General features: G+C 32.7%; 2 protein-coding genes across 2 annotated transcripts in view; one reads left to right on the top strand and one right to left on the bottom strand.

Annotated features, from left to right (window-relative positions):
• LOC129216006 (signal transducing adapter molecule 1-like) overlaps positions 1 to 13,953 on the top strand; it is a 49,501-nt gene extending 35,548 nt beyond the window's left edge. The window contains exons 10-13 of the mRNA XM_054850143.1: positions 5,625 to 5,842; positions 10,044 to 10,149; positions 10,231 to 10,327; positions 12,785 to 13,953. Coding sequence (XP_054706118.1) covers positions 5,625 to 5,842; positions 10,044 to 10,149; positions 10,231 to 10,327; positions 12,785 to 12,932 — 569 coding nt within the window. The 3' untranslated portion in view covers positions 12,933 to 13,953. The remainder of the gene's footprint in view (positions 1 to 5,624; positions 5,843 to 10,043; positions 10,150 to 10,230; positions 10,328 to 12,784) is intronic.
• Positions 13,954 to 17,925: 3,972 nt separating this feature from the next.
• LOC129216007 (V-type proton ATPase subunit B) overlaps positions 17,926 to 22,925 on the bottom strand; it is a gene marked incomplete at its 5' end in the record, with an annotated part of 40,923 nt that continues 35,923 nt past the window's right edge. The window contains 1 exon segment of the mRNA XM_054850144.1: positions 17,926 to 18,485.

Below are 22,925 nucleotides of genomic sequence, written 5' to 3'. Positions count from 1 at the left end.
TTAACGTCTTTTAAGTTCAAGACAAAATAACTTATGATATCACTGAACAAGTAATGGCGGCAATGAATAAAATAAAAATAATCTCCAAAAGGGTCAAAATAGGCCACATCACGTACCTGTAGCGGAAAAGTATAAAACAGTTTTCATGCTGGCGGGGGTTGTTTTAATTGAGATTTTCATTTCACTTAATGGCTTCCAAGAGCGCCCATATAGGGGGGCAATGGCGGGCTCCACCCCTACTTTGAAATTGGAACTTTCTTGCTTTTGGTACGTTTTTCTTTGCAAAAATGTAAAAACATTTTTTTTCCAGCCAAAAATGAATAAGTTGTTAAAAATGAAACATTTTAAATCCGATTTCAGGACAGGTTAGAGTCATAAAAATGAAATATTTTATTGACTCTAATCTGTCCTGAAATCGATTTCCATGGAGAAAATACCCTACTAACCCATGGGGAAAATATCTGAGCCCCTCCCCCTTATATGGGAGCCCTTGATGGCTTCTTTTCTTATATGTTGGATTATTTTACATTTTAACTGCTTATATTAATTATTTGGTGAATTATTTATCATTTTAATAGAACTCTGTCTTGTTCAATACCTTGTTTTGTTTAAAAGTTCATTAAAAAGTCAAAATAACATATGGTATCGTCGGAAAAACAAAACCATCAAATATATTCAACTTGGATGTGTCAGAAGATCTGTTTCAGTCTTGAATGTGAATTTCATTTCCTAAGACAACTTTTGAATAACTGTTAGATCTGTTTCAGTCTTGCAATTTCAGTCAGAGATAACCACCCCTATGAGCTGAGAGTAAGTACATAAGAATTTAGGGGAAATTAGTGATTTTCAAACTTTAATTACTCCGGCCCACAATGTCCCTGGGGGTTGAATTTTTGTATATGTTCTTAATGGCCCCCCAAGAATATGTATAAAAAAATTCATTAAAAAAGACCCTCAACTGGCTGCTACAGATCCCGGTAAGGCATGATTTGGGGAATACAAAAGAGGGGGGAAGGGGGTCAAATGGCACTAAAGGCACTTCAGTAGGGGGGGGGGGGTACAAGGAATGTGTGTGCCAGATTTCAGCTTGATCCCTTTTTTTGTCTGGGCTGTAACCCTGTCGAAGAACATGAAAACATTTTTGAAAATCGATTTTCTAACTTTAATAATTCCTCCTCCCTGAAGGTCCTGGGGGTTGTATTTTGGTATATGTTGTCAAGGGCCACTAGAGATAGAGTATACCAAAAATCAACTCTGGGGAGCTTTCATGGAGCTGAGATACAGAGGGGTGAAAACCCCAAATTGTTCTGTTGTGTAAACTGTCCTTAGTCGCTTATTTACTTTCTTTCGTCTTTCTTGGCAGTGGATATTTGGCTTTGTTGGTAGCTGACATTTCGTTTTCTTGGCGGCCGGGACGCTCCCACATCTCTGTGATTCTTATTGTTTTTATAACCATAATTTTAAAAAAAAGGAAATTTTCAAAGATTTTAAAAGGAAAAAAAGAAAAAAATAATAATTTGAATTTTGACATCTTGAATTCAAATTATGTTTTTCGCAATCACGAGTGTGTGTATGTAGGCGTGTGTGGGGGGTATGTGTGTTTGTGTGTAGGGGTTATGTGTATGTGTGTAGGCATGTGTGCAGGCATGAATGTGTGGGTAGTTGTGTGTATGTGTGTGTTTGTGTGTGCGTGTGTGTGTGTAGTTGTGTATGTATGCGCGTTTGTGAGGGACATGGATGCAACCTAGAGACTGCTTTCGCTATAGGAGCAGCATCGTGAGGACCCGGTCGACGGTGATGCTGCGGCGGGTGGCGGTGGGAAAATAAAATGATAGGACATCAAAACAGTCAAATGAAAGCAATAAGCAATCGTGATTGCTCAAAAAAATTCAAAAGAAAAAAGGATTTTAAATTTTGAAATCTTTTTTTTTCATTAAATAATTATTTATACTTTGTATTCCCCTCAAATAAAACCTTTTTTTTTTTTTTGCTGTTGTGATTTTTTTTTTTTTTCAAATAAGCTAGTTAACTCTGCAAATTTTGGTTTCTGCTATTTTATACCAGTTTTGCCATTGTCCTGGCAAAGATACTTTTCTGCTGGCAAACTGACCAACCCTAATTTAAACTTGGTTTACTGCATAATCCCAATTATTTTGCCTCAGCTTGCACCTAAATATTGTTTTTCCTGCCAGTTTAGTGGTGTGTTTTGCTCCAAATTTGATTTCTTATTTTTCTTCATTCTGCACCAAATTGGTAATTTTCTTGTTCCAACCTCCTCAGAAATCATAATTTTCCTGCTCCAAAACAACATTTTAACCGCTCCAAAAAGCTGTACATCGTGTTCCACCCCTGAGATGCCATTAACTTTGCAAAACTGAATGAAAAATCTATTTTCATTTGTACATATGAGGCAGTGAGAAGCAAAGGGATGTAAGTGGCAAAATTAAAAATGTGGAGATAACCAGTGCACATGCACATTTGTAGGTGAACCTCTCCTCTGTCTTGGGGCAAGAGATGCTACTAGTAGCCCTGGTTGTTGCTGCTATACAGCACAGGGCATATTTTAATGGGATTTTTTTGGGCAATTGCCCACACAGTCAAATGAAATTGGCCCCACAGTCAAATAAAATTGTCCACCTATATTTTCCTAAAATTTTTCCATTGGTTATGTGTTTCTATATATTTTATATTTTTCTGTAAAAAAATGGAAGCGTGACCCCTAACCGTACCCACAAGCAAAAGTTTTTTAAATAAATAAAACTAATAAACAAGGATGTCTTGCACTCCAAAACTGCTAAAGCCTTATACGTTGCAGGATCAGTGGCAGAAATAATCTCCGTTGGAGAAAATTAAATTTCCAAACTGTTTCCAAATGAAGTTTCTGAATTTGCAGATTGGGTATGTGAAAGCTGACCGCTCATTGATCAAATTCCAACAGGGGTCTGGCCAGAGGATATTTGGGTCCGTTAACGGACCCTTCACAAAATCCCAATCAACCAAAACGGACCTTTCACAAAATCTCGATCAACCAAAACGGACCTTTCACAAAATCCCGATCAACCAAAACGGACCCTTCACAAAATTCTGATAAACAAGATCGGATCTTTCACAAATTGTTTATTGAAAGAGCAAATGTGAAAGCAAAATAACGCATATTTCTGTGTATAAACCGATAATTTTTGAAACCTTTTCGGAAGTCAAATTAGAGGGATCAGCTTATACAAAATCGTCTAATTTTGCAAAAGAAAAAAAAAAAAAGGCACTCTTGTGATGCTCCTGCAAACGATAAATAATTGCTACTGCCAAATAAATATAATGCTTGTTGTTTGTTTTATCACAGCTAATTAGCAGCGGTGTTGTTGTAAAATTTTCTGAAAAGGCGTTGGTAAGCACTTTTCTCCCCACTCATGATTCAATAAACAATAATAATATATGTATCTGCAAAATGAACTTAAAACTGCAAAAGAATAATAAGGGTGGGGGGAAAATATGATTGCTTCAGATAGGGTTACCAACTTCAAAATTATCATCACTTAGAGTCTGGCATTGAACCTTTATAATGACTTGATTAGAAAAAATTCTCATCATATTATCAGCTTGTCATTATTTGCGTTTTTAAGGTGCGGTGCAATGTTTAACTGTTATTTTGGGAGAAAATTATATGGGTTTTGATTTTTCGATGCTAACAAAGATGATTAACTTTAAATAAACTCTTTTAATTACCGTTTTTTTTTTTTTTTTGTTCTTTAGATGTCTACTCTTTGAAAAATGCAATCTTTTAACATCCGATATGAGAATCATATTTTGTTTTTTTTCAAGCTAACTTCGCTTTATTAGGATGCAAATAAGTCTTTTTATTTTTGTTAGAACTCTCATTTCAAGTTTTTAAAGCAAAATTCAATTTTCTTTTATGAGGATAGATATAGATGGTTTAATTTTTTTTTTTTTTTTTTTTTTGCTTCAACTGTGTCCACAGATATGTTTATCATAGGACTCTAAAATGCAATTTTAAAATAATTTTATCAAAAATATTTCTCTTACAAGCCGTTTTTTATACTTTTGATGCCTTCACTTTGAGAATTGCGATCTCTTTGCATCCGCTATGGGAATCCGATTTTTCGAATTTTTGATGTTTATTACGCTTTGTTAAGAGATAAACAATTAAAATATCTTTTTATTTTTGTTAAAATCACGGAATTTATAAGTTTTAAACGAAATTCTGTGCTTTTTAAGGGGCTTGTCTCTTGAGTCAAAAAGTTAAAAATGCTGAAACCTTGTTTGAATTTTATTTTATTTATTTATTTTTTTGTTACAAATATTTTAAATACTGTACAGAAATGTTTCTAGTATAATTTAACATAATGTAGAATGGTAGATAAATGTTGATACTTGAGAGAGCGATCCCCCCTCACTAAATGTCCAGAACGATATAAAAAACTCCAGAATGATATTCTCGACATAGAGGAAAACACTTAACTTTAAGTTTAATTGATGTAGTTTGTGCCATCTCTAAATTCTAAAATTTAGTTTTAACAAAAAAAATTTTTTTTTTTGCAAAATAATTTGGTTTTTCACAAAATTAATTCATTTTTTGCAAAATTATTTGATTTTTCACAAAAAAACGGACCTTGTGAAAAATCCTGGACAGACCCCCTTTCCAACTCTCCCAGCAAATTCAGACATTGGTTCCTGAACTTCCACAATACTAAAGAAAATGTGCATCGTATTCAAAGGGCCACTTAAAAAGTTGCTTGGAACACTTATTGTGGCAACTCCCCATTCGATGCAGGTGGGGGTTTCCAGTTATAATATAGTCAAATGGGGCCATCGTGCCGGAGCTACAATTGAAACAATAAACAAAAGATTGAATATTGCTCTAAATGGCTGTGGAACGGCCTATTTCAACCCGCGGCCATCCATCATAAAATTTCTGCAAATTAAAAACCGAAGAGAAGGAAAACGAGAAGCTGAACTTTATAAAATGAGGTTTTACATGAAATCTTTTTTTGAAAAAGGCAATGTTATTTGAATTTGGTTGCTTTAAAATGAAAATAAATATTTGTATTATACATTGTATTATAATGAATGAAATTAAAAATATTCAAAAACTCAGTGACTGTTTAAACTATTTTAAACGTTGAGTCACAGCATTTATGTTCTTAACACTCTTTTCCTATCAAACAAAACAACCATTAGCAATTATTTCTCTAATTCCAATTTTCACACCCTAACTCTTTTTTGACGATTATTCAACGTCAAAAAAGAGTCTGCAAAATTGTAATTGTGCAGTTTATGTTAGAAACAAACTGCACATTTACAATTCCCAACCCCCCCTCCGAGGAAGTTGGAGTTGCCCACACAATCAAATTTCCTTAAAATATGCCCTGATACAGCATGATTTAGAAAATAAAATGCAATGAAAGCCTACCTAGGATGTTACCTTTAAACGTGTTTTCCTCAAAACTTGAAAATGTCCACTTACATCCCTTTGCTTCTCACTGCCTCATATGTATTTCTAATCTAAATGAAATGTTTATTTTGTCTGTGGGAAAAGCCTATCTAAGGAATTGTATCATTTTGGTGTTTGAATTTATCCAAACTATAAAGTTTTATTTTGTTTTTAGAACAGTGCTTGTCTATGGGTTGCCTGATCGACCAGGAACTAGAAAAAATTGATCGTCATCATGCTTCACTCACAGCTTCTAACACACAGTTAGTTGATGCATTGAACTCTTATCAAGCCTTGATGAAAGATTACACATCAGTGACTTATAGCCCTTATTCTCATCCAGAAATGATGCATCATTATCAGTCCCTTCCACAACAGCAATCCCTGCCACAGGTAGTTTAAAGTTCTAGTTCATAATTGAACTGTAGATTTAAAACATTTTAAAAATCTTTTTCTGTCGCAGTAGTCTAGAACTGTTGATTTTGCACCAGACTCAAATCTTTTTACAAAATTTTTTTAATCCGGTTAGCCAAACATGTCATGATTTAATTTATTTATTAGCTGTACCCGCACGGCCATGCCCGGACTAAGAATTTAAAGGAAGTCTGTTGAATAAAAATAATCCACGTCCCTCCGCCTTGTTTTTACGCCAACGGCGGCAGTTTAAATAAATTTAGCAACGGTATTAATTAAATTAATTAATATCTATCTTTTTCGTATTTTCTGTACCTATTTCCAGTTGCGTTTTGTGTCATTCACCTTTTTACGTCAAAATTGTCGTACTCAAATATGTAACATAAAATAGATACAGCAAAACGTCCAGCGGAAGCGACCGCTGTACAGTAACCCACCCAATTAGCGAGCCATGCGAACTCTGGCCAATGAGCAATTGTGATTAAAAAGCATGGTACATCTAGGACAAAAAGGAAATGCCGTGTCTTGTAGGCAAAGGGATTCAACTCCCCAGCAGAAAAACAACACAATTAAAAAATATGGTACATCTAGGACAAAAAGGAAATCCCACACTCCGTATGAAAAATTTAAGTATAGAAAAGCTAATGTTTGAGAAAAGTGGAAAAAAACTCTAGAATTAAAAAAAAAGTACCCCCCCCCCCCCTTCTGTTGTCAAATAATTAATAATCATATTTTTTCAACTAAAATGCATGAACACCCTTTAAAAATCTAAATGCGAAATAAACAAATAATCTGCAACTCCATTGTTTATCGCCAAATTTGCCAAGCGACTTTAGAATTAAAAAGAAAATCAATTAACATTCATTCGCACAATGAATTTAACAAAAATGACAACAGCATAACCACCGGTTCTACTATTCGAACGCAACCGTATACTGAAGATAACGTCACTGCAAGAACGTTTAATCCGTGTACCGAAGATGACGTCACTGTAGAAACAAAAATCAAGTTTAGCCTTGAAAATTGGCTCAATTAGGATCGCAATTAGAATCGCTTATATCTCTTTTTCTAATTAATTGAGAGAAATGGAACAAACATCATCTTGTTCGGAAAGGAAAGCTCTTTCTAATGACATATAATGTTAGGAGGTGGGTGGATTTTTTACCCCGTAATTAGGCAAAAAACGTGAAATTTCAGCTTAATTAGTTAATTATGAAAAAACTAATTAGAAATTTAGAATTCAGGCTTCGAAATGCAAACTCCCGGGGTACGTTTGAATTTTGTGCCAAGTTTCATGGTAGTAGGTATGGGGTCTTCTGGCCATCGGGTACAAACAAAGAAACACTGTCATCTTTATATATATATATATATATATATAGATTTATTTATTAATTTTTTTGACTTTACCTACAAGAAAGTAGCAGATTTAAAATTTGTCTCCTTTCTTGCTGACCCTTTTAATGAAAATATTAATTGATGTTTTAAATTGAAAAATCCAGTTGGTATAGAATTTTGATCCAAATTACTCAGTGAGTTTTTGGTTTGTCTTTCTTCACTCTCCAATTACAGAGAAATGTTTTGACCAGTATATGTATGAATTGGTTAGAAGCATGGTGTAAATGAAAAAAAGTCCAAAATCATTAAATATAGATGATAAATAATTAAGAAGTACCTACAGAGTGGTAAAAATTAGGTGCCCCCCCCCCCCCTATTATTTTCAACGTTATGTTAGCTATTGTTCAATATTGTTATAAACAGTTAGTTTGAAGTAGTCTTAAGAGTTAGAAACATTGGTATAACACCATGTTACCACCACCATGAACAAACACCAAATACTGTTTTGTAACACAGCTGAATTCCTCACCATGCTCTTGTAGATGTTTTTGTGGAGTTAGTGGCATAGCCTGGAGGGAAATTTTGGGACCAAAAAACCAACCAGGAGGGTAATTTCTGGCTGCTCTACTGCAGAGTTTCAGGGATTCAGAGATATTTTGCTGCAAAACATTTGTGAAAACGTGGAGCAGTTGTACTTAGTTTCAAATAAGCAGTCTCTGCACGGCAATGCCCATGCTAAGAATTTAAAGGAGGTCCATTAAATAAAAAAAAATTGAGCCCCCCCCCCTTCCCCTTCATATATGAAATGACCATATTTCTTCAAATAAGATGCATACACACCTTTTCAAAAAACCTAGTAAAGTATCTGTGGAATTTAAAACTATTCGCCAAAACACACAGAAAGATTTACAGTTGCTTTAAAACTCAAAATAATCCTTCAACTGTATAGTTCATCGCTTAAAGCGCCAAGCAACCACGCTACCGTAACCTTGCTCTTCAGTGAGTGTAGCGGATTTTTTTTCTGCAATTTAATAATACGACAAATCAAATTATTTACTTAGATAAGTAACTATTTTCAATTATAAGAACAAAGACAAACGTTGAAGAAATAAGAATTGACGTTGAAGAATAAATAATACAAAACATAATAGAAAAATCCTGCAAAATCCTACAAATAGCCTATAACCTTCCTCAATAAATGAACTATTCCACACAAAACAAATTTCTCAGTTTAAACCAGTAGTTCCTGAGATTAGCACGTTCAAACAAACAAACTCTTCAGCTATTATTAGTATAGATATAAATTTTCTTGCTTTCATAACATTTTTTATTGCTGCTGCACTCCCATTAGTCCTAGCGTAAAGTTACGGAGCCTATATCCTTAATCAATGAATCGACTATTCAACAAAAACAAAAAGAGTTTTTCAATTTGAATCAGTAGTTCTTGGGATCAGTGCGTTCAAACAAACTTTTCAGCTTTATATTATTCATTAATTAATAAGAAAAATAAGACAATGATCTAAATTTTTTTTTTTTTTTACAAATTTTGGCATTGTTTAAGGATTTTCTCTGAATAGTACCCTTGAGCTTTGCCTCATGGTTGACTCGAACTTACAAACGCTGGATCGCGACACCCGCACTTTCAGTTTGCACCACTGTGGCTATGTATATTCTCCATTCCAAGCATTTTATATTATAATGTAAATTTTCCCATTTTCATAACATTTTTTTATTGCTGCTCCACTCCTATTAGTCATAGCATGATGTTATATAGCCTACAGCCTTTCTCAATAGACTATTCAACACAAAAAGAATTTTTCAATCCGAACCAGTAGTTCCTGAGATTAGCGCGTTCAGACAAACTCTACTGCTTTATATTATTAGTATAGATTTTACTTCGGTTTCATTTAAAGTTGGATATGTTTAACATGATGTTAAAAACCAATTGCTCCAAATAAAATGTTTATTCATTCTTTTAAAAGCCATCTTTGACATTTTTTTGAAGAAATATTTTTAATTTTTGACTGCGGACATAAGATGTCAAAAGAATCTTAAGAAATTTTTGTGTTAGAGGGTTTTTTGAGAACCAAAGCTTGACTTTATATGAATGTTAATATTAAATCCTTGTTTTAGTTATAATCAGGTGTCTCAAAAAATTCAGTTGCCCACACCCAGTTTTGATGTTGCAACGCCACTGAAAGTAACTGAGCATAACAAACATTGAACCATAACTTATGTAATGTTGAAAATAAAGGTGTGTATGCTCTTTTTCAGACCACTCTGTGTAATGAATTCGAATATTGAAGATCGCATTCGAGAGAGAGAGAGAGAGAGTACTAATTTCAGATTTTGCAGTGGATGGCATAACGAAGAAAGCTGTTTCGTACGAACTTCGACTATGGTGCAATTTTCTTTGTAAATTTAGGTCCGTAGTGCATTAAGAAATAAGTTTTTTGTAAGTCGCAGAGTTTTTTGATAATTTGATTGGAGACAAAATGAGGAAGAGAGTCTCTTCACTCTCAAAACTAAACATAAGAGAGATTTTTTATTCTCTTTACTCGATTATTTTCATCATTAGTTGAGACATACTTGACAATAGATTTGTCTTTTTTTGCTTGTAATACTTGTAAGGACATGTTCTTTTTTGCACAGAACCTCACTTACAAAGCTGGAAAAGTGTTCAAAAAGTATTTTACAAATGAAACAATATACCAATAGACACAAATGTGGTTCAAAAAGAAGTAATTCTAAACTAAAATCTAAATTTTACTTTTGCATTTCACCTCCTCACCTATGTTAAATGTTTTTATTGAAGTGTTAACAAATTGTGAGTTTTTATTTCTAGATGTACAGTGGGTCAGTACCAAGCAACTACATGTCTTCTGAGACATATCAATCTGTGCCCTTGCCTCCAAGTACTGAACAATACTCAGGTTCAGTTCCTCCCTCAGGTTAGAAGCTTACTTTTCTATTCATTTCTGAAACTAGTTTATTTTAATGTAAGATAATTGAACATATTTTTTCTTGTACAGCTGGTCCATTACCAACCATGCTTCCTCCTAATATGATGCAACCTGGGGGTCCTATTCCATATGGCAACACGAATCCAACATCTTATTCAAATGTTAGGTAAATATGAGCCAAACATTTTTCTTTGCATGCTTTATGACAAAATGACATGTAAGATTTTATACATAAATGACTTGGAATCAGGTTATGATTGCCGAAAAAAAGTGCATTTTCTATCAGTCAAATGGTAACCGATTGTTTTTAATTTGAAATTTCAATCTATGTGTCAGCTATGCTAAATTTCAAAATAATCCCAGTTCTGTCAGCCTCGCTTAATCGAATATTGTCGGTTCCTAGAAATATTGTTCGATTAAGCTGGCAAATTTTCTTTACCTTTCTAAACTGACAACATTTGTTTTAAAATGTAATAATAATAAATCAATCGCTATATAAAGGAAATAGTTAATGTTATTGGCAAAAAGTTTTTGAAATAAGCTAAGTAAACAACAAAATGGTTAAATAATTAGTATACACTGAAGAGCCAAAATATGTTGACCACCCCTAACTTTTTCAAAGAACTCGTCTGGATGACGTGGAGACCATGTGATGAAGCGGGATTGGTATATAATTGGGGCTGGAGAAGATCAGGCTTCATTCGAGCACTTTCTTTTGCGAGTTCCGGGAAAGTGTAGCAATCTTAGTGACTTTGATAGAGGGCAGATTTTGATGAATAAAAGACTCAAAACGAGTATCTCTAAAACTGCAAGACTGGTAGGTTGTTCACGATCTGCCGTTGTTAGTACTTATGCAAAATGAAAAAAGGAAGGTGAAACCAACAGGTATGAGGTGTAAAGGTGTTGGATGGCCATGCGTCATCAAAGATAAGGGAGGTCGGAGACTAGGCCGCTGGGTAAAGCAAACTCAGAGGCAGACACACAGTTGATCAACTGACAGCTGAATACAATACAGGTGCAAGTGGAAATGTTTCCAAACACACAGTTCAGCGGACACTATTGACCAATCGTCATCACCAACTGCGCTACAGTGGGCCCGAGAACATCAAGACTGGTCCTTGAGTTGTCTGCTCCGACAAATCACGATTTCTCGTTCATCACGTGGATGGTCGTGTCAGGTTTTGCTCTCTTCCAGGCGAACATTTGCTCCCACCTTGCACTGTTGGTCATAAACAGGCTAGTCGTTGGGGGTTCTGAGACCCTTAGTTGTAGTAGAACATACCATGAAGGCTGTGGACTATCTGAACATCATGGCAGATCAGGTGCACCCCTACACGGCATTGGTCTTCCCTACTGGAAATGGCATCTTTCAGCAGGACAATGCCCTATGTCACAAGGCTAGAATTGTACTGGAGTGGTTCCAGCAGCTTGATGGAGAATTCCAATTAATGCTGTGACCACCAAATTCGCCGGATTTAAATCCTATAGAGCACATTTGGGATTTCATGGAAAGGCAGCACACCACGTCAAGATATCTCAACTTTGCGTGACTGCTGCTTTAACATTTGATATAATCTATCTCCCGACGTCTACAAGAGCTTGTGGCGTAAATGCCAAGGCGAGTCGCAGCTGTTTTGCAAGCCAAAGGTGGCACAACGCGTTATTGACAAGGTGGTCATGTTTGGCACATCAGTGTTTTTTACAAGTAGGTGAAAATTATAAAAAGTAATTTTCAACTTTTGTTGTGAAATCTTTGTTTTGTCACCGTTTTCCAGTACTTTTTTCTTTTGAAAAATTCTATAATAGTAAATTGCTAGCTCAAGGTTTTTTGGGAACACTTTTCTGAATCCCTCTTTGCCCTCGTCTACTGTGTTTTACATTCAATATTTATCAATTTATTATCTTCTAAAAAGTGTATACTTCTTCTTTGTGTTATTTAATTTAGTTATTGACTGCGCTACCTCTTTTTTGTAACGGCAAAAATAAGAGAAATTTGATAGAAAAATTAAAATTGTTTTAATGGAATATGAATTGTTTTTCTCGCCTGTTGTCAGCAGAAAATATCACTTTATTTGTATTTTTACATATATATATTTTCCTACTTAATTTATTTCTAATTTATCCAAAAGTTTTCTCAGCAAAATTATTTGTGAAAGCTGATCACTAACATTTGGTTATTCGGGTAAATTATTCGATTACGTGAGGATCTTTAACATTGCGTCTATGAGGAAATATTCGATTTCGGGAGGTTTTATTGGTATAAGTGGAATATTTGTTTATCCGTTACCCAAATAAACGCGGCTGACAGTAATTTTCTGAAAACTTAAACCTTTATGCAGCAGATTAAAATAATAAAAACAATGCTAAAATTGCTTTTGTCAGACTTCTTTTAATTCTTATGTTTTTTTTTTTCTGTATTGAGAAAGGGGTACCTTGTAAGCCCTGAACGCAGCACGTATTTAAATTTTATTGCTAATTTTGCAGTAATAATGTTTTTATAATTTTTAATTACTTTTATTTTTGTTAAGTTTGTCTTGTTGCTAAAGAAATCCAACTTTAGTAAACTAGATAAATGATTATTTCTAAATAATGTAATTTAAATTGCTTGTGTCTTCACTTCTAGCATTCCACCAAATTCTATGCCTGTTTCTAGCGCTACATATGGAACTTCCCATTTATCCAGAGATCAGAACGGCGTATTCTATGGGGATATGGTTGTCAATTCTATGCCTCCTAGTTCTACTGCACTTAGACAGCAGCCCATGTTATGAAACGAATTGGAACTTGCATCCTAAGTGCCACATTTTTTTCAGTGATGAACTTAGGGCATAAGTTCCTCAAGTCAGGAAAGTAAAGAAAATTGTATATAATTATGCCTGATGTGACCTTTGGAAAGTCATGTTGCAGCAATGTATAGATGTGTAGCTATGATTTGTACACAACCTATGAATATTCCATGTCTGTTTGTTTTTTAATAGTTACTGACTGCACTAGAGTATCTCAAAATATATTGGAAATTTTGTACATATGTTATAATTTAATTGTGTAAAATAAACATATTTATGTGTGAACAAAACTTGAAACTTGTTTAATTAATCTAGAACATATTTCTTTTAAGCTTTTCTGAAACATTTTACTGGTACATTATAAGTGTTCATAAAGTTATGGAAGGTTACTATATTGAAAAATTTCGCATTCAAAACATTTTCTGCTCTTCTGAAATGACTTTTTGTAAGCCAGGCTCTGTACAGAATAGCCTTTTATATATTTTTTAATATATGCGTTACATTAAAGTAAAAATATTTTTTAATTCAGAACATTTGTGCAAGGAGAAAATTTTAGAATCTTTGGGTCAGTATTAGTAATGTGAAAATATATTTTGATGTGAGCAAACATTATATATTACTTTTGGCTTATAAAAGGTTTTGAAGAAACACTGAATAAATTTTATTTATTATCCAAAATTGTTTTGCACATATTTGTACTATGAAATTAATTTTTATAATTCCATTTGGTTTTAGTAATATGTAATAATATTGATATCGTTTAATGTTTGCAAAGCATTTTTTAAATGTTTTTGGAAATTAGACCAAAAGGTTTTTTCTCTGATACCAATTGATATGACTTTTTCTGATTATGAGTGTTTTCAAAATTTATTAGTTTTTTCTTGCAAATAGTAAGATAGTAATATTTAATAAATATTAAAAATACAAAAAGTAATTTAAAGTATAATATTTAGACACATAAAATACAGCTCTTCTTTAAGATGTTTTATTTTGTCACTATGGATTTCTTTGCTATTTATTACATACTAGCAAAAATACCCGGCGTTGCCTGGGTCAGTAATAATTATTAGAAAAAATCGTTACTTGCTTTTGTTTTCTGTTTTAAGTAAAAGAATTTAAAACACATCTTTTTGACGTGATTAAAAATCGAGTTTCTTCCTTACCCATAAAACTAAAATAGCAATAAGTATAAAAACAAAGTAGTATTGATTTAGAAACGAAAGCACTATATTTAAGCATATACAAATTTAAAAAACATGAAATTAATCTTCTCATGTTTAAAAAGATTAATCTGTTGATACTTTTTTTTTTAATGGAGTCTAAAACCTTCTCTGTATGGCTAATGAAGTACGAAGTGATTAAAAAAAAGTAGCTGCGCTCGTAATCCCCTTATACTTGCTTTAGTTATTTCGGGAAATTTCAATCATTGTGGCTCTTGGTGCGATTTTACCGAATTTGCGAAAGTCGTTTCGAGGTACCTTCGATGATGCTCCCCCATTCTTTCCTTACTTTATAAAACGATATGATATTAATTTTCGTTACAGAGATATCGTCGCCAGATGCTGAGATATTTTTGGTCACCATAAAATGGCGCTAAACAGTTTCATCCGAAATGTTACCAAAATAAGTAATAAAATTTGGTGATTGTTTGAAATTGTGCAAAAAGGAAAATTAATGGAAGTTTTTGTGCTGTTTATGGATTTGCCTAATTTAGTTGCTGGATTATTTAACACAGTAAAAAAAAGTCTTTTGAAAATTCTTTGATTGGCGATATTTTGTTTACATGGTGAAAGCTGAGAAACATTATGACGTAGTCTTCGGCTTCAAAAACAGCAACGTTGAAAAAACTGCCAAATGCATCAGCTACGGAAATCTTTCTGCAAAAATTTTGGCGATCTGCTGGTTGTTTGGATAATGAGTAAGTGTTCAATCAGCATAAATAATAATAAAAACCATTAATTACATTAAAGTTCCGTTTAAATGGAAAATCATCAGCCAAATCATGTATTATTTGCCAATCTTGTGCAAAAATCTTACTTCAAGATTTGACTTGAGAAAAGCCTTGAACAATCACGAAAAGCAAAGAAAGTCAACAATACAACAATTGTCGCTATCGACAGGGAGTTGAGATGATACACTAAATACTGTATTGAGTTGAGGAAAGCCTTCGAACATGGATCTAAAAAGCTCATAACTCGTTTTTTATTCTACTTAGAAATTTCGAACAGGTGCCATCTTCAGCAGAAAAATCAGAGCTTTCGATGGACATATAATATAAATATGTGCAAGTACTTTTTCATCCCAATATTAGAGAATTTATACAAAAATTGTGTTTTATTGCCCCCCTAAGGGGGTTTTGCCCCCCATAACGGGACGAAAACTACCCTATGTGTTATTCTGATGCATAAGCTATATTATTGTAAAGTTTCATCAAAATCCGTTCAGTAGTTTTTGCGTGAAAGAGTAACAAACATCCATACATCCATCCATACATCCATCCATACAGACAAACTTTCGCATATATAATATTAGTAAGATTGCTAATTTAAAACCCTAAAAAAGTGTTTTATTTAATAAAAATGTGCTGGATCTTCATTAAAATCATTTTTAACACAAATTTTCTGATGTTATATATATTTATGTGTTATGAACATGCAATTTAGTAAGCTATATATGCATCTGATAAGCCTGTAGCATCTGATTAATATAACACATTCAGAGGTGACAGAACTTGTTTAGATTTGGCAAGATAAGATTGGTAGTTTTGGCAGATTTATGAAAGTTATTGACAATAATGTTACTTTTACCTTGGAATTGAAAAAATATTATAATATTGAAGCATAATGTGCTAAAGCAGGTTTCAAGAGGGATAATCCCTCAAAATAAAAAATAAAAAAAAAAAAAACAATAAAAAGAAATAATTTTGGGGTTTTACTGGAATATGGGAGCTTATAGATGACATTAATACAGAAAATGTGTTTATCAATAATAAAATTGTTTTTGTCAAAACAAAAAATACACCATGTTAATTTTTGTTCTGAAAAAGTTTTTTTTTTATAGGCATAAAAGCAATTTTGTGGCATCGTGGCAGTATAACATGTAGAAAGATCATTCAGCAGTTGCTGAAGATGCAGGAACTGTTAAAATCAGAGCTATGAAATGCACTACATGTAATAAATTTAGAACTTGAATCTTATTTTCAAACTTTTGTACTATAAAGTTGGTTTTAAATTTCTTCAAAGTTAAAAGTTGTTGAACTTTAGAAAAAATTTCACAGTTGAAACTTCTGAAGAATTTTCTTTTATTCTGTAATCATACTTGGCATGAACGAGAGAGATAATTAGATATCCTTTTTTTTTTTTTTTTGCATTGAGTATGAGTACACTGTCCATATTTAAATAACATTCAGAACTGTGAGATACATTTTAACAAAACACAAAGAAAAAAAAAATTTGGTCTATATTTCAATCAAAAAGTTATTTAGTAGTTAATTGCTGAAATTGTGCAGGCTAAGCTTTAAAATGCTTAAAAAGTAAATAATAAATTCATTGTGTTTTCAACATTTATGATTTTGCTCCAGTTTCAAATTTTTATAAAGTGAAATACGTTTTTGATTTCTAAAAACAGATTCCATTGTTTTTTTAATAGAAAAAAAAAATTTTGTTCTAGGTTTTTTTTTTTATGTTCTAAGGTACTTTCATTTGTCTTTAACCTCATAAGCAAATATTTTTATGGATTGCAATTACTGTCTTTTTAAAAAACAATTACATTTTCACTTAGCTGTTAAAATTAAAATCGTTTCTGCAGTAAAATATGCATAAATGTTCAAATGTGGTACACATCAATATACTTTTAATAGATATTAATGTCATGTATATTCATTTAAGAACTGTACCTTAATTTATACATAAAAATAAAAATATTTTACTCACTATTGAGTTAATGCAGTTGGTTTGAAGTTTCTCTTTTTAATTATTACTTTTTAAAAAATCTTTCAATTTTCTTGAAATAAATTATTTATAAAAAATGAAATGTTTTATGTTTAAATTCATTTAAATCATAAAAACACAAGTAATGAAACATGTAAATTTTGCTCGTAGTTGCTGCGTTTACAAAGAAAATTTAATAGCCTGGCTTAAAGCCATCTCTTGAATTTTTCTACTTGGTAATAAGTGGGTCCCCTTTTATACCTGCATGAAGAATATTGAAATATCCCATCCAAATCATTATGAAATCTAATATATCCATAGTAGTAGAATTAGCTTTTTTTTTTAAGTAGTCATCACTAACTTCTGGTTGGCTTCAGAATGTTAATGAATTTCTTCCAAAAAAGAATGAGCTGTGCTGGAAGTCAATTGAAGTTTTATGAAACACAAAAATAATTGCATGCTTTGAGTGGGTTTTGCTTGTTAAAAGCGAGTCATACTCATATAAACTTGGCATAGTACCAAACAAATCTTTCCGATTTCCTCGTAAAATAAATCTGGGTTTACTTTAAAGTAAGACGCGCTGTAAGTGAGCTGTACTGTACTTTAATTGTGCATGCTATTTTTGCTCTGCAGCATATTCATTTTATTTAACACAAAAGCTTTGTTTTCCATAGTATTTACTAGGAAATGTACTTATCCATATATCATACCTTCTTACAGTGGACGCTGGTTAATTGAATCAACTGCTTTAAGGAATCAATTTGTCATAAACAGAACAAAATCCAGCTTTATTAAATTAGCCACTTTATGGTATCAAAACTGTTCAGATCAAACGTGATTCATGTAAGCGGCGGCCACTGTATTAGGTATTTTTCATTTTTTTTAACTCTACAGTTTGAGTTTTAATATAATCAAGAATTTAAAATCAGTCTGTGTGTGTGACAAATTTTATTTTGGCTTTTAGTAGGTTTCTATTGACCATTTGGCTATTTTTCTTTTGGAAAATAGATTCATTTCATGTCCAAACCTATTAAATATTGGGCAAAGAATATTAATTTACATTTTTATTGCTATACAACATTTACAACCAACATAGAACAATATTTTCTTCTTGATTAAGTACAGAGGCACATGAAATGAAAGTTCACAATACCTTAGTAGGTATGCAACACGTACATTCACAACTTCTTGTTTAGAATATGTTTGTGCTCCTATCGTCAACCAATATATATATATTATCATTCTTTAACATCTAATACACAAAAATGCATATCCATCAAGCAAAAGGGTTAAATTATTACTTTTTCGGATAAAATCTTCTTATAGTCAAATAGTTGATTCACAATGTAATTAGGACATTTTCACTGAAGAAATTATAATGAATTAGAGGTCCAATCAATACACATTTGAGTATAAAACTCTGAATCGCATGTTTTGATAACATTAAAATAATCTGAATTACTGTTTAAAACATTTTATATATTTTTCTATTTGCAGTTATTTGTTTTAACATCAACATACTCTTCTCTTCATTACAAGATATGAAACATTTTCTCGTGAAGAAACCAGACTAGAAAATCTTCTACCGTAATTGGAATGATGAAATGACCTAAAAATACAACAAATAAAAAACATTCTTTTTAATGTCATTACTCTTATATTCATAAAAAGAGAAAATACCTTTTGAGAAAAAAATTCAGTATCAAGAACTACAGCTTAGAATTACACCTTCATTATAATTTTATGTTATGCACATGTGTCCTTTATATACAACTTTGTTGCTTATGATTACATTTACACTTTAAAAGGGGTCTATTTATCTGAAAATACAGAAGTTTTAACACATGTTAGTATACTTATTTTTTAATAGTTTTTCTACATTTCATTTATACTTTAGAGCCAGACTAATGTAAGTCACATAATGGCTACTTTACAGGAGAAAGGGAAAATGTTTGCCTGGTGCATATGAAGGATCAGAGTGGCGACAAATCAGGGAAAAGTCAGGGAACTTTATGAATCAGGGAAAAGTCAGAGAAATATCAGGGAATTTTGAAAAAATTACAAAAAATCAGGGAAAATTTATTTTATGAAGAAAAAAATTTTTTTTTTGCTTTACAAAATTTAGTACTCTAATTCCCTATGCATTTTCCGCCAATTATCTGTTCAAACAAAAAGTAAAATTAATGAGGTGCGATTATACACTGCCGCATATTTGTGCATCTTTTCCCCCCCACATCAAAGTCCTGAATCTTACTTATTAACCACAGGATGACTTCCTAAGATTGCTTCTGTGTCTGTTAGGTTGTTTATTTTACCTAGCTTGAAATTTCCTTTTACGTTTTCAATGCTACGTAAAATAAACAACCATACAGGCAAAGAGGAAACCTTCATCAATGCCTTAGCTCATTTGCCTTTATTCCATTGTCTCGAAGTAATTAGCGTACTGTAATCACGATTTCAAGAAGAAATCTTTGGTTTTTGAATTAATACTATAAAAGCTTAAAAGTTATTACTTCTTCGCGTTTTTAATTTAATTGCTAAAATTGAACTTTCAATTAAAAAAACTTTGCTTTTTGCCGTTATACTATTTGTTGTCGCCGCAAATTATAAAGGTTTTCTTTTCTTCAGACTGAAGTGATTCTTTAATTTTATAACCAAGTTGTATTCTTCTTTTATATATTTTGAAATTAACTAATTGCTTTTTTTTTTCTTTTTTTTATTGCATTTCAAAGTTGTTTGTTACAAAAGCAATCTAAGATTTTTTTTCGTTACGTACTGAAATCATTTGAAATAGAGTTAACTTGTGTACTTAAGTAAATATCTTTATTTTTTTATTGTTAAAATGCTGTATTCAATCATTAAAACCTATGTTCTTGATTAGAGAAAAGCTCCGTATGAATGGATGTCAAATGGTTTCATCTGTTTTGCATAAATATGTCAATTAATTATATAAGAATAACTACATTACTTCTTTTCTTTCACTATTACTTGTTATTCTTGCAACAATTATTATACTGTTTGAAAACTTAGTTCAAAATAATTTCAATTACTTTTTAGTTCTATCAGAAATACACATATGTTTTTAAGAGTAATTTTAATAGTTTCTTAAATTTTTTATGCTAAGTGGTTTCTGAAAGTAAAGTATTTTTTTTTTAATTTTCTATAATCTTTCCATGTAGAAAAAATTAATATACTGTTTTGTAGGGTTTTTTTCCAAAAAAAAATTGACTTGATATTATTTTTTAACCATTTCATTAAAAAAGTAGCATTTTTAAAAATCATATCTGTAGTTCAACAACTTTGCACAACTTAAAACGTTTAAAATACTTTATTTTATACAAAGATACAATGGATTTCAAGTAGAGTAAAGAAAGAAAACCATTATCATTGGTAACGTAAATCAGGGAAATTTGGTGAACTTAATCAGGGAAATCAGGGAAAAGTCAGGGAACTTTTTTTCACAGTTCCTGTCGCCACCCTGAGGATGGACCTAGCACTCTTTTTGCACTAGTAAATTTTTACAAAGGATTTTTTTTTTTTAAGAATTACTTTCACATGGATCGATGCGGAATAGGATTACACATACAAAGCACTTATAAACTGAAAATGGCAATTTTTGGACTTGTGTTAGTCTGGCTCTAAGGTACATCACTAACCACATATAATGCATCATTAAGTACTTCACTAAATTCTAACAAGAAGTTCGTCCAGAACTAAACGAGCCTACTTTCCCACATACCAATATTGACTTTCTAGTATCTGATTAACATTCTCAAAATTAGCTAAAATCTCAAAATATTTCAGACGTAACTTTTTAAGATTTTAACCTGATTTCTAGAAATAAAATTTGCCTCTCATCTGAAGAAATAGATGCTTAAAAAAGAAACTAGTATGCTGTAGCCATCACGAAACTTTCTTCTACATTTTTCTTTTTTTCTGATCCCTCCCCATGCTTGACGAGGAAGCAATATTCTCAACAAAAACAAAATTACACATGCAAAAACTTGACGACCATCCCAATGTTTGAATTATTGCAAAAGCAAAGCAAAGAACGAAAATTGAAAGTTATTTTAAAAGCCTTGCTTGAATTAATTACAAATATTTTATTTGTTAACAAACATAAGATGGGAACAGTTAAAATTTTTAAATCATTGAGATAATATTTTCAATCATTTCCGTACAATTAAAATCACGAAAAATATGCAAACAACAATCTATTACGATTTATCTTTCTTATTGTTGCATTTATAAAGCTATTTTTATTCGTAAAAAAAAATCAACACCTCTTGGAGCGATTGGCGCCAAAATTGAACCTTTGCCTGTTTACATATGGATTCACATATATTCCAAATTTCAACCAGAACGTAGCATTACTTCTTGAGATATGGCACTCACAATGGAATAAAAGAACGTGCCATTGCGCTACCCCCTTTTCAGCTATTGACACCAAAATAAAGTCAGTTCTTATACCCACTAAGGGCTACTTGCCAATAAAATTTTTTTTGATTCCGTTCATTATTTCTTGAGATACAGCAGTCATAATTGACGACAAAAAACGTTCTATAGCTCAATTCCCGTTTGAGCTATTGACACCAAAATTGAATCAGCACCTGTTCCTGTTAGGGGCAACATATGGACCAAATTTTGTTTGATTCCGCCTGTTACTTCTTGGGGAGTAGCAAGCACCTGCAACTCAAAAAACGTCCCTTTGCTCCACTTCCCTTGGAGGAATTCGTGCCAAAAGGCAATGGGCACAAGTTCACATAGGGGCACATATGTGTACCAAATTTCGTTCGATTTCATGCGGTAGTTTTTGCTGTAGAGCGACCACAAAAAACTGGTCATACACGGACAGACAGACATTTTCTAAAAATAGTTGAAATGGACTCGGCACACCTCAAAACGTTCCAATCCTTCGAAATTCGAGAATTTGCACGAATCCAATACTTTCTTCTATATATTAGATTTAGAAGAAAGTAATAAACAAAATAGTACCACCTTTTAAACAAATCGGCTACTATATTTTATTCTATTAAAAAAATCAAATCACTTTCAATGGCAAAAAATAATTTAAAAAATGTACAGTCGAGTCCCGACTTACGCGAGGGATGCATTCCAAGACCCCTCCCATAAGTTGAAATTTTGCGTTGTGAAAAAGGGTATGTACAGGGTGCGGAGAAAGTTCCCACAATTTTTTTAGATATTTCAATAAGCTGTAACTAACACATAATTCAACAAATCAACAGGTTAAAGCAATAAAAACTCTTTATTGAAACAATAATAATAACATTAAACAAAAAAATTATAACAATTGTTGGCTCCTTGGGCTTCAATACATTTACGGAGCCTCTCAGTCTGAAATTGCCGACGATGCTCGCGCACGTATCCACCTTTATCTCATTACAGGCACACCTCACAGCCGTTTTGAGCATGTCGACCGTGGCGAATCGTTTTCCCAAGATTTTTCCTCCAAGATTGACCACACCGAGTAATCCATCGGATTGAGGTCGGTGAGTTAGGGGGCCAAACATCCTTGCCCCAAAAACCTGGGAACAGATCTTCGCAGAAGGCAATTGACGATCGGGCCGAATGTGCAGGAGCCCAGTCTTGTTGGAGTGCGAATCCATCTTGGCCAAAGTGTTCTGTTGCCCATCGCCTTAGTACATCGCATAGAACCCGCTGCTGATAGCTCGCAGCATTAATTTTGACATTTCTGTTAATGAAAACAAGCGGCGTCTTCCCAGTGGCACAAATGCAGCCCAGACCATTACGGAGCCTGGAAAGTGACTGTGTCCGATGATTTTTGCAGCAGCGGTCTTCTTCTGACCCTTCTTAAGCAGTTGGCGATGATTTTGACGGTTATGTGTGGGCTCGATGGTGAAGATCTTCTCATCGGTAAAGAGAACCTTCGAAAGGCGAGCACCAGCGGTCAAGCGAAGCATCTGTTGAGCTTTTATCAATCTTTTCTGCTTCATTGTGTCATTGAGGAAGTGGAGGCGATTGATCTTGTAAGAACGAAGTCCCAACTTGTTTTTCACGATGGTTCGGA

Source organism: Uloborus diversus, chromosome 2, assembly GCF_026930045.1.
Source record: "Uloborus diversus isolate 005 chromosome 2, Udiv.v.3.1, whole genome shotgun sequence".
Classification (NCBI taxonomy): Eukaryota; Metazoa; Arthropoda; class Arachnida; order Araneae; family Uloboridae; genus Uloborus; species Uloborus diversus.
This window is presented reverse-complemented; position numbering and strand designations above follow the sequence as displayed.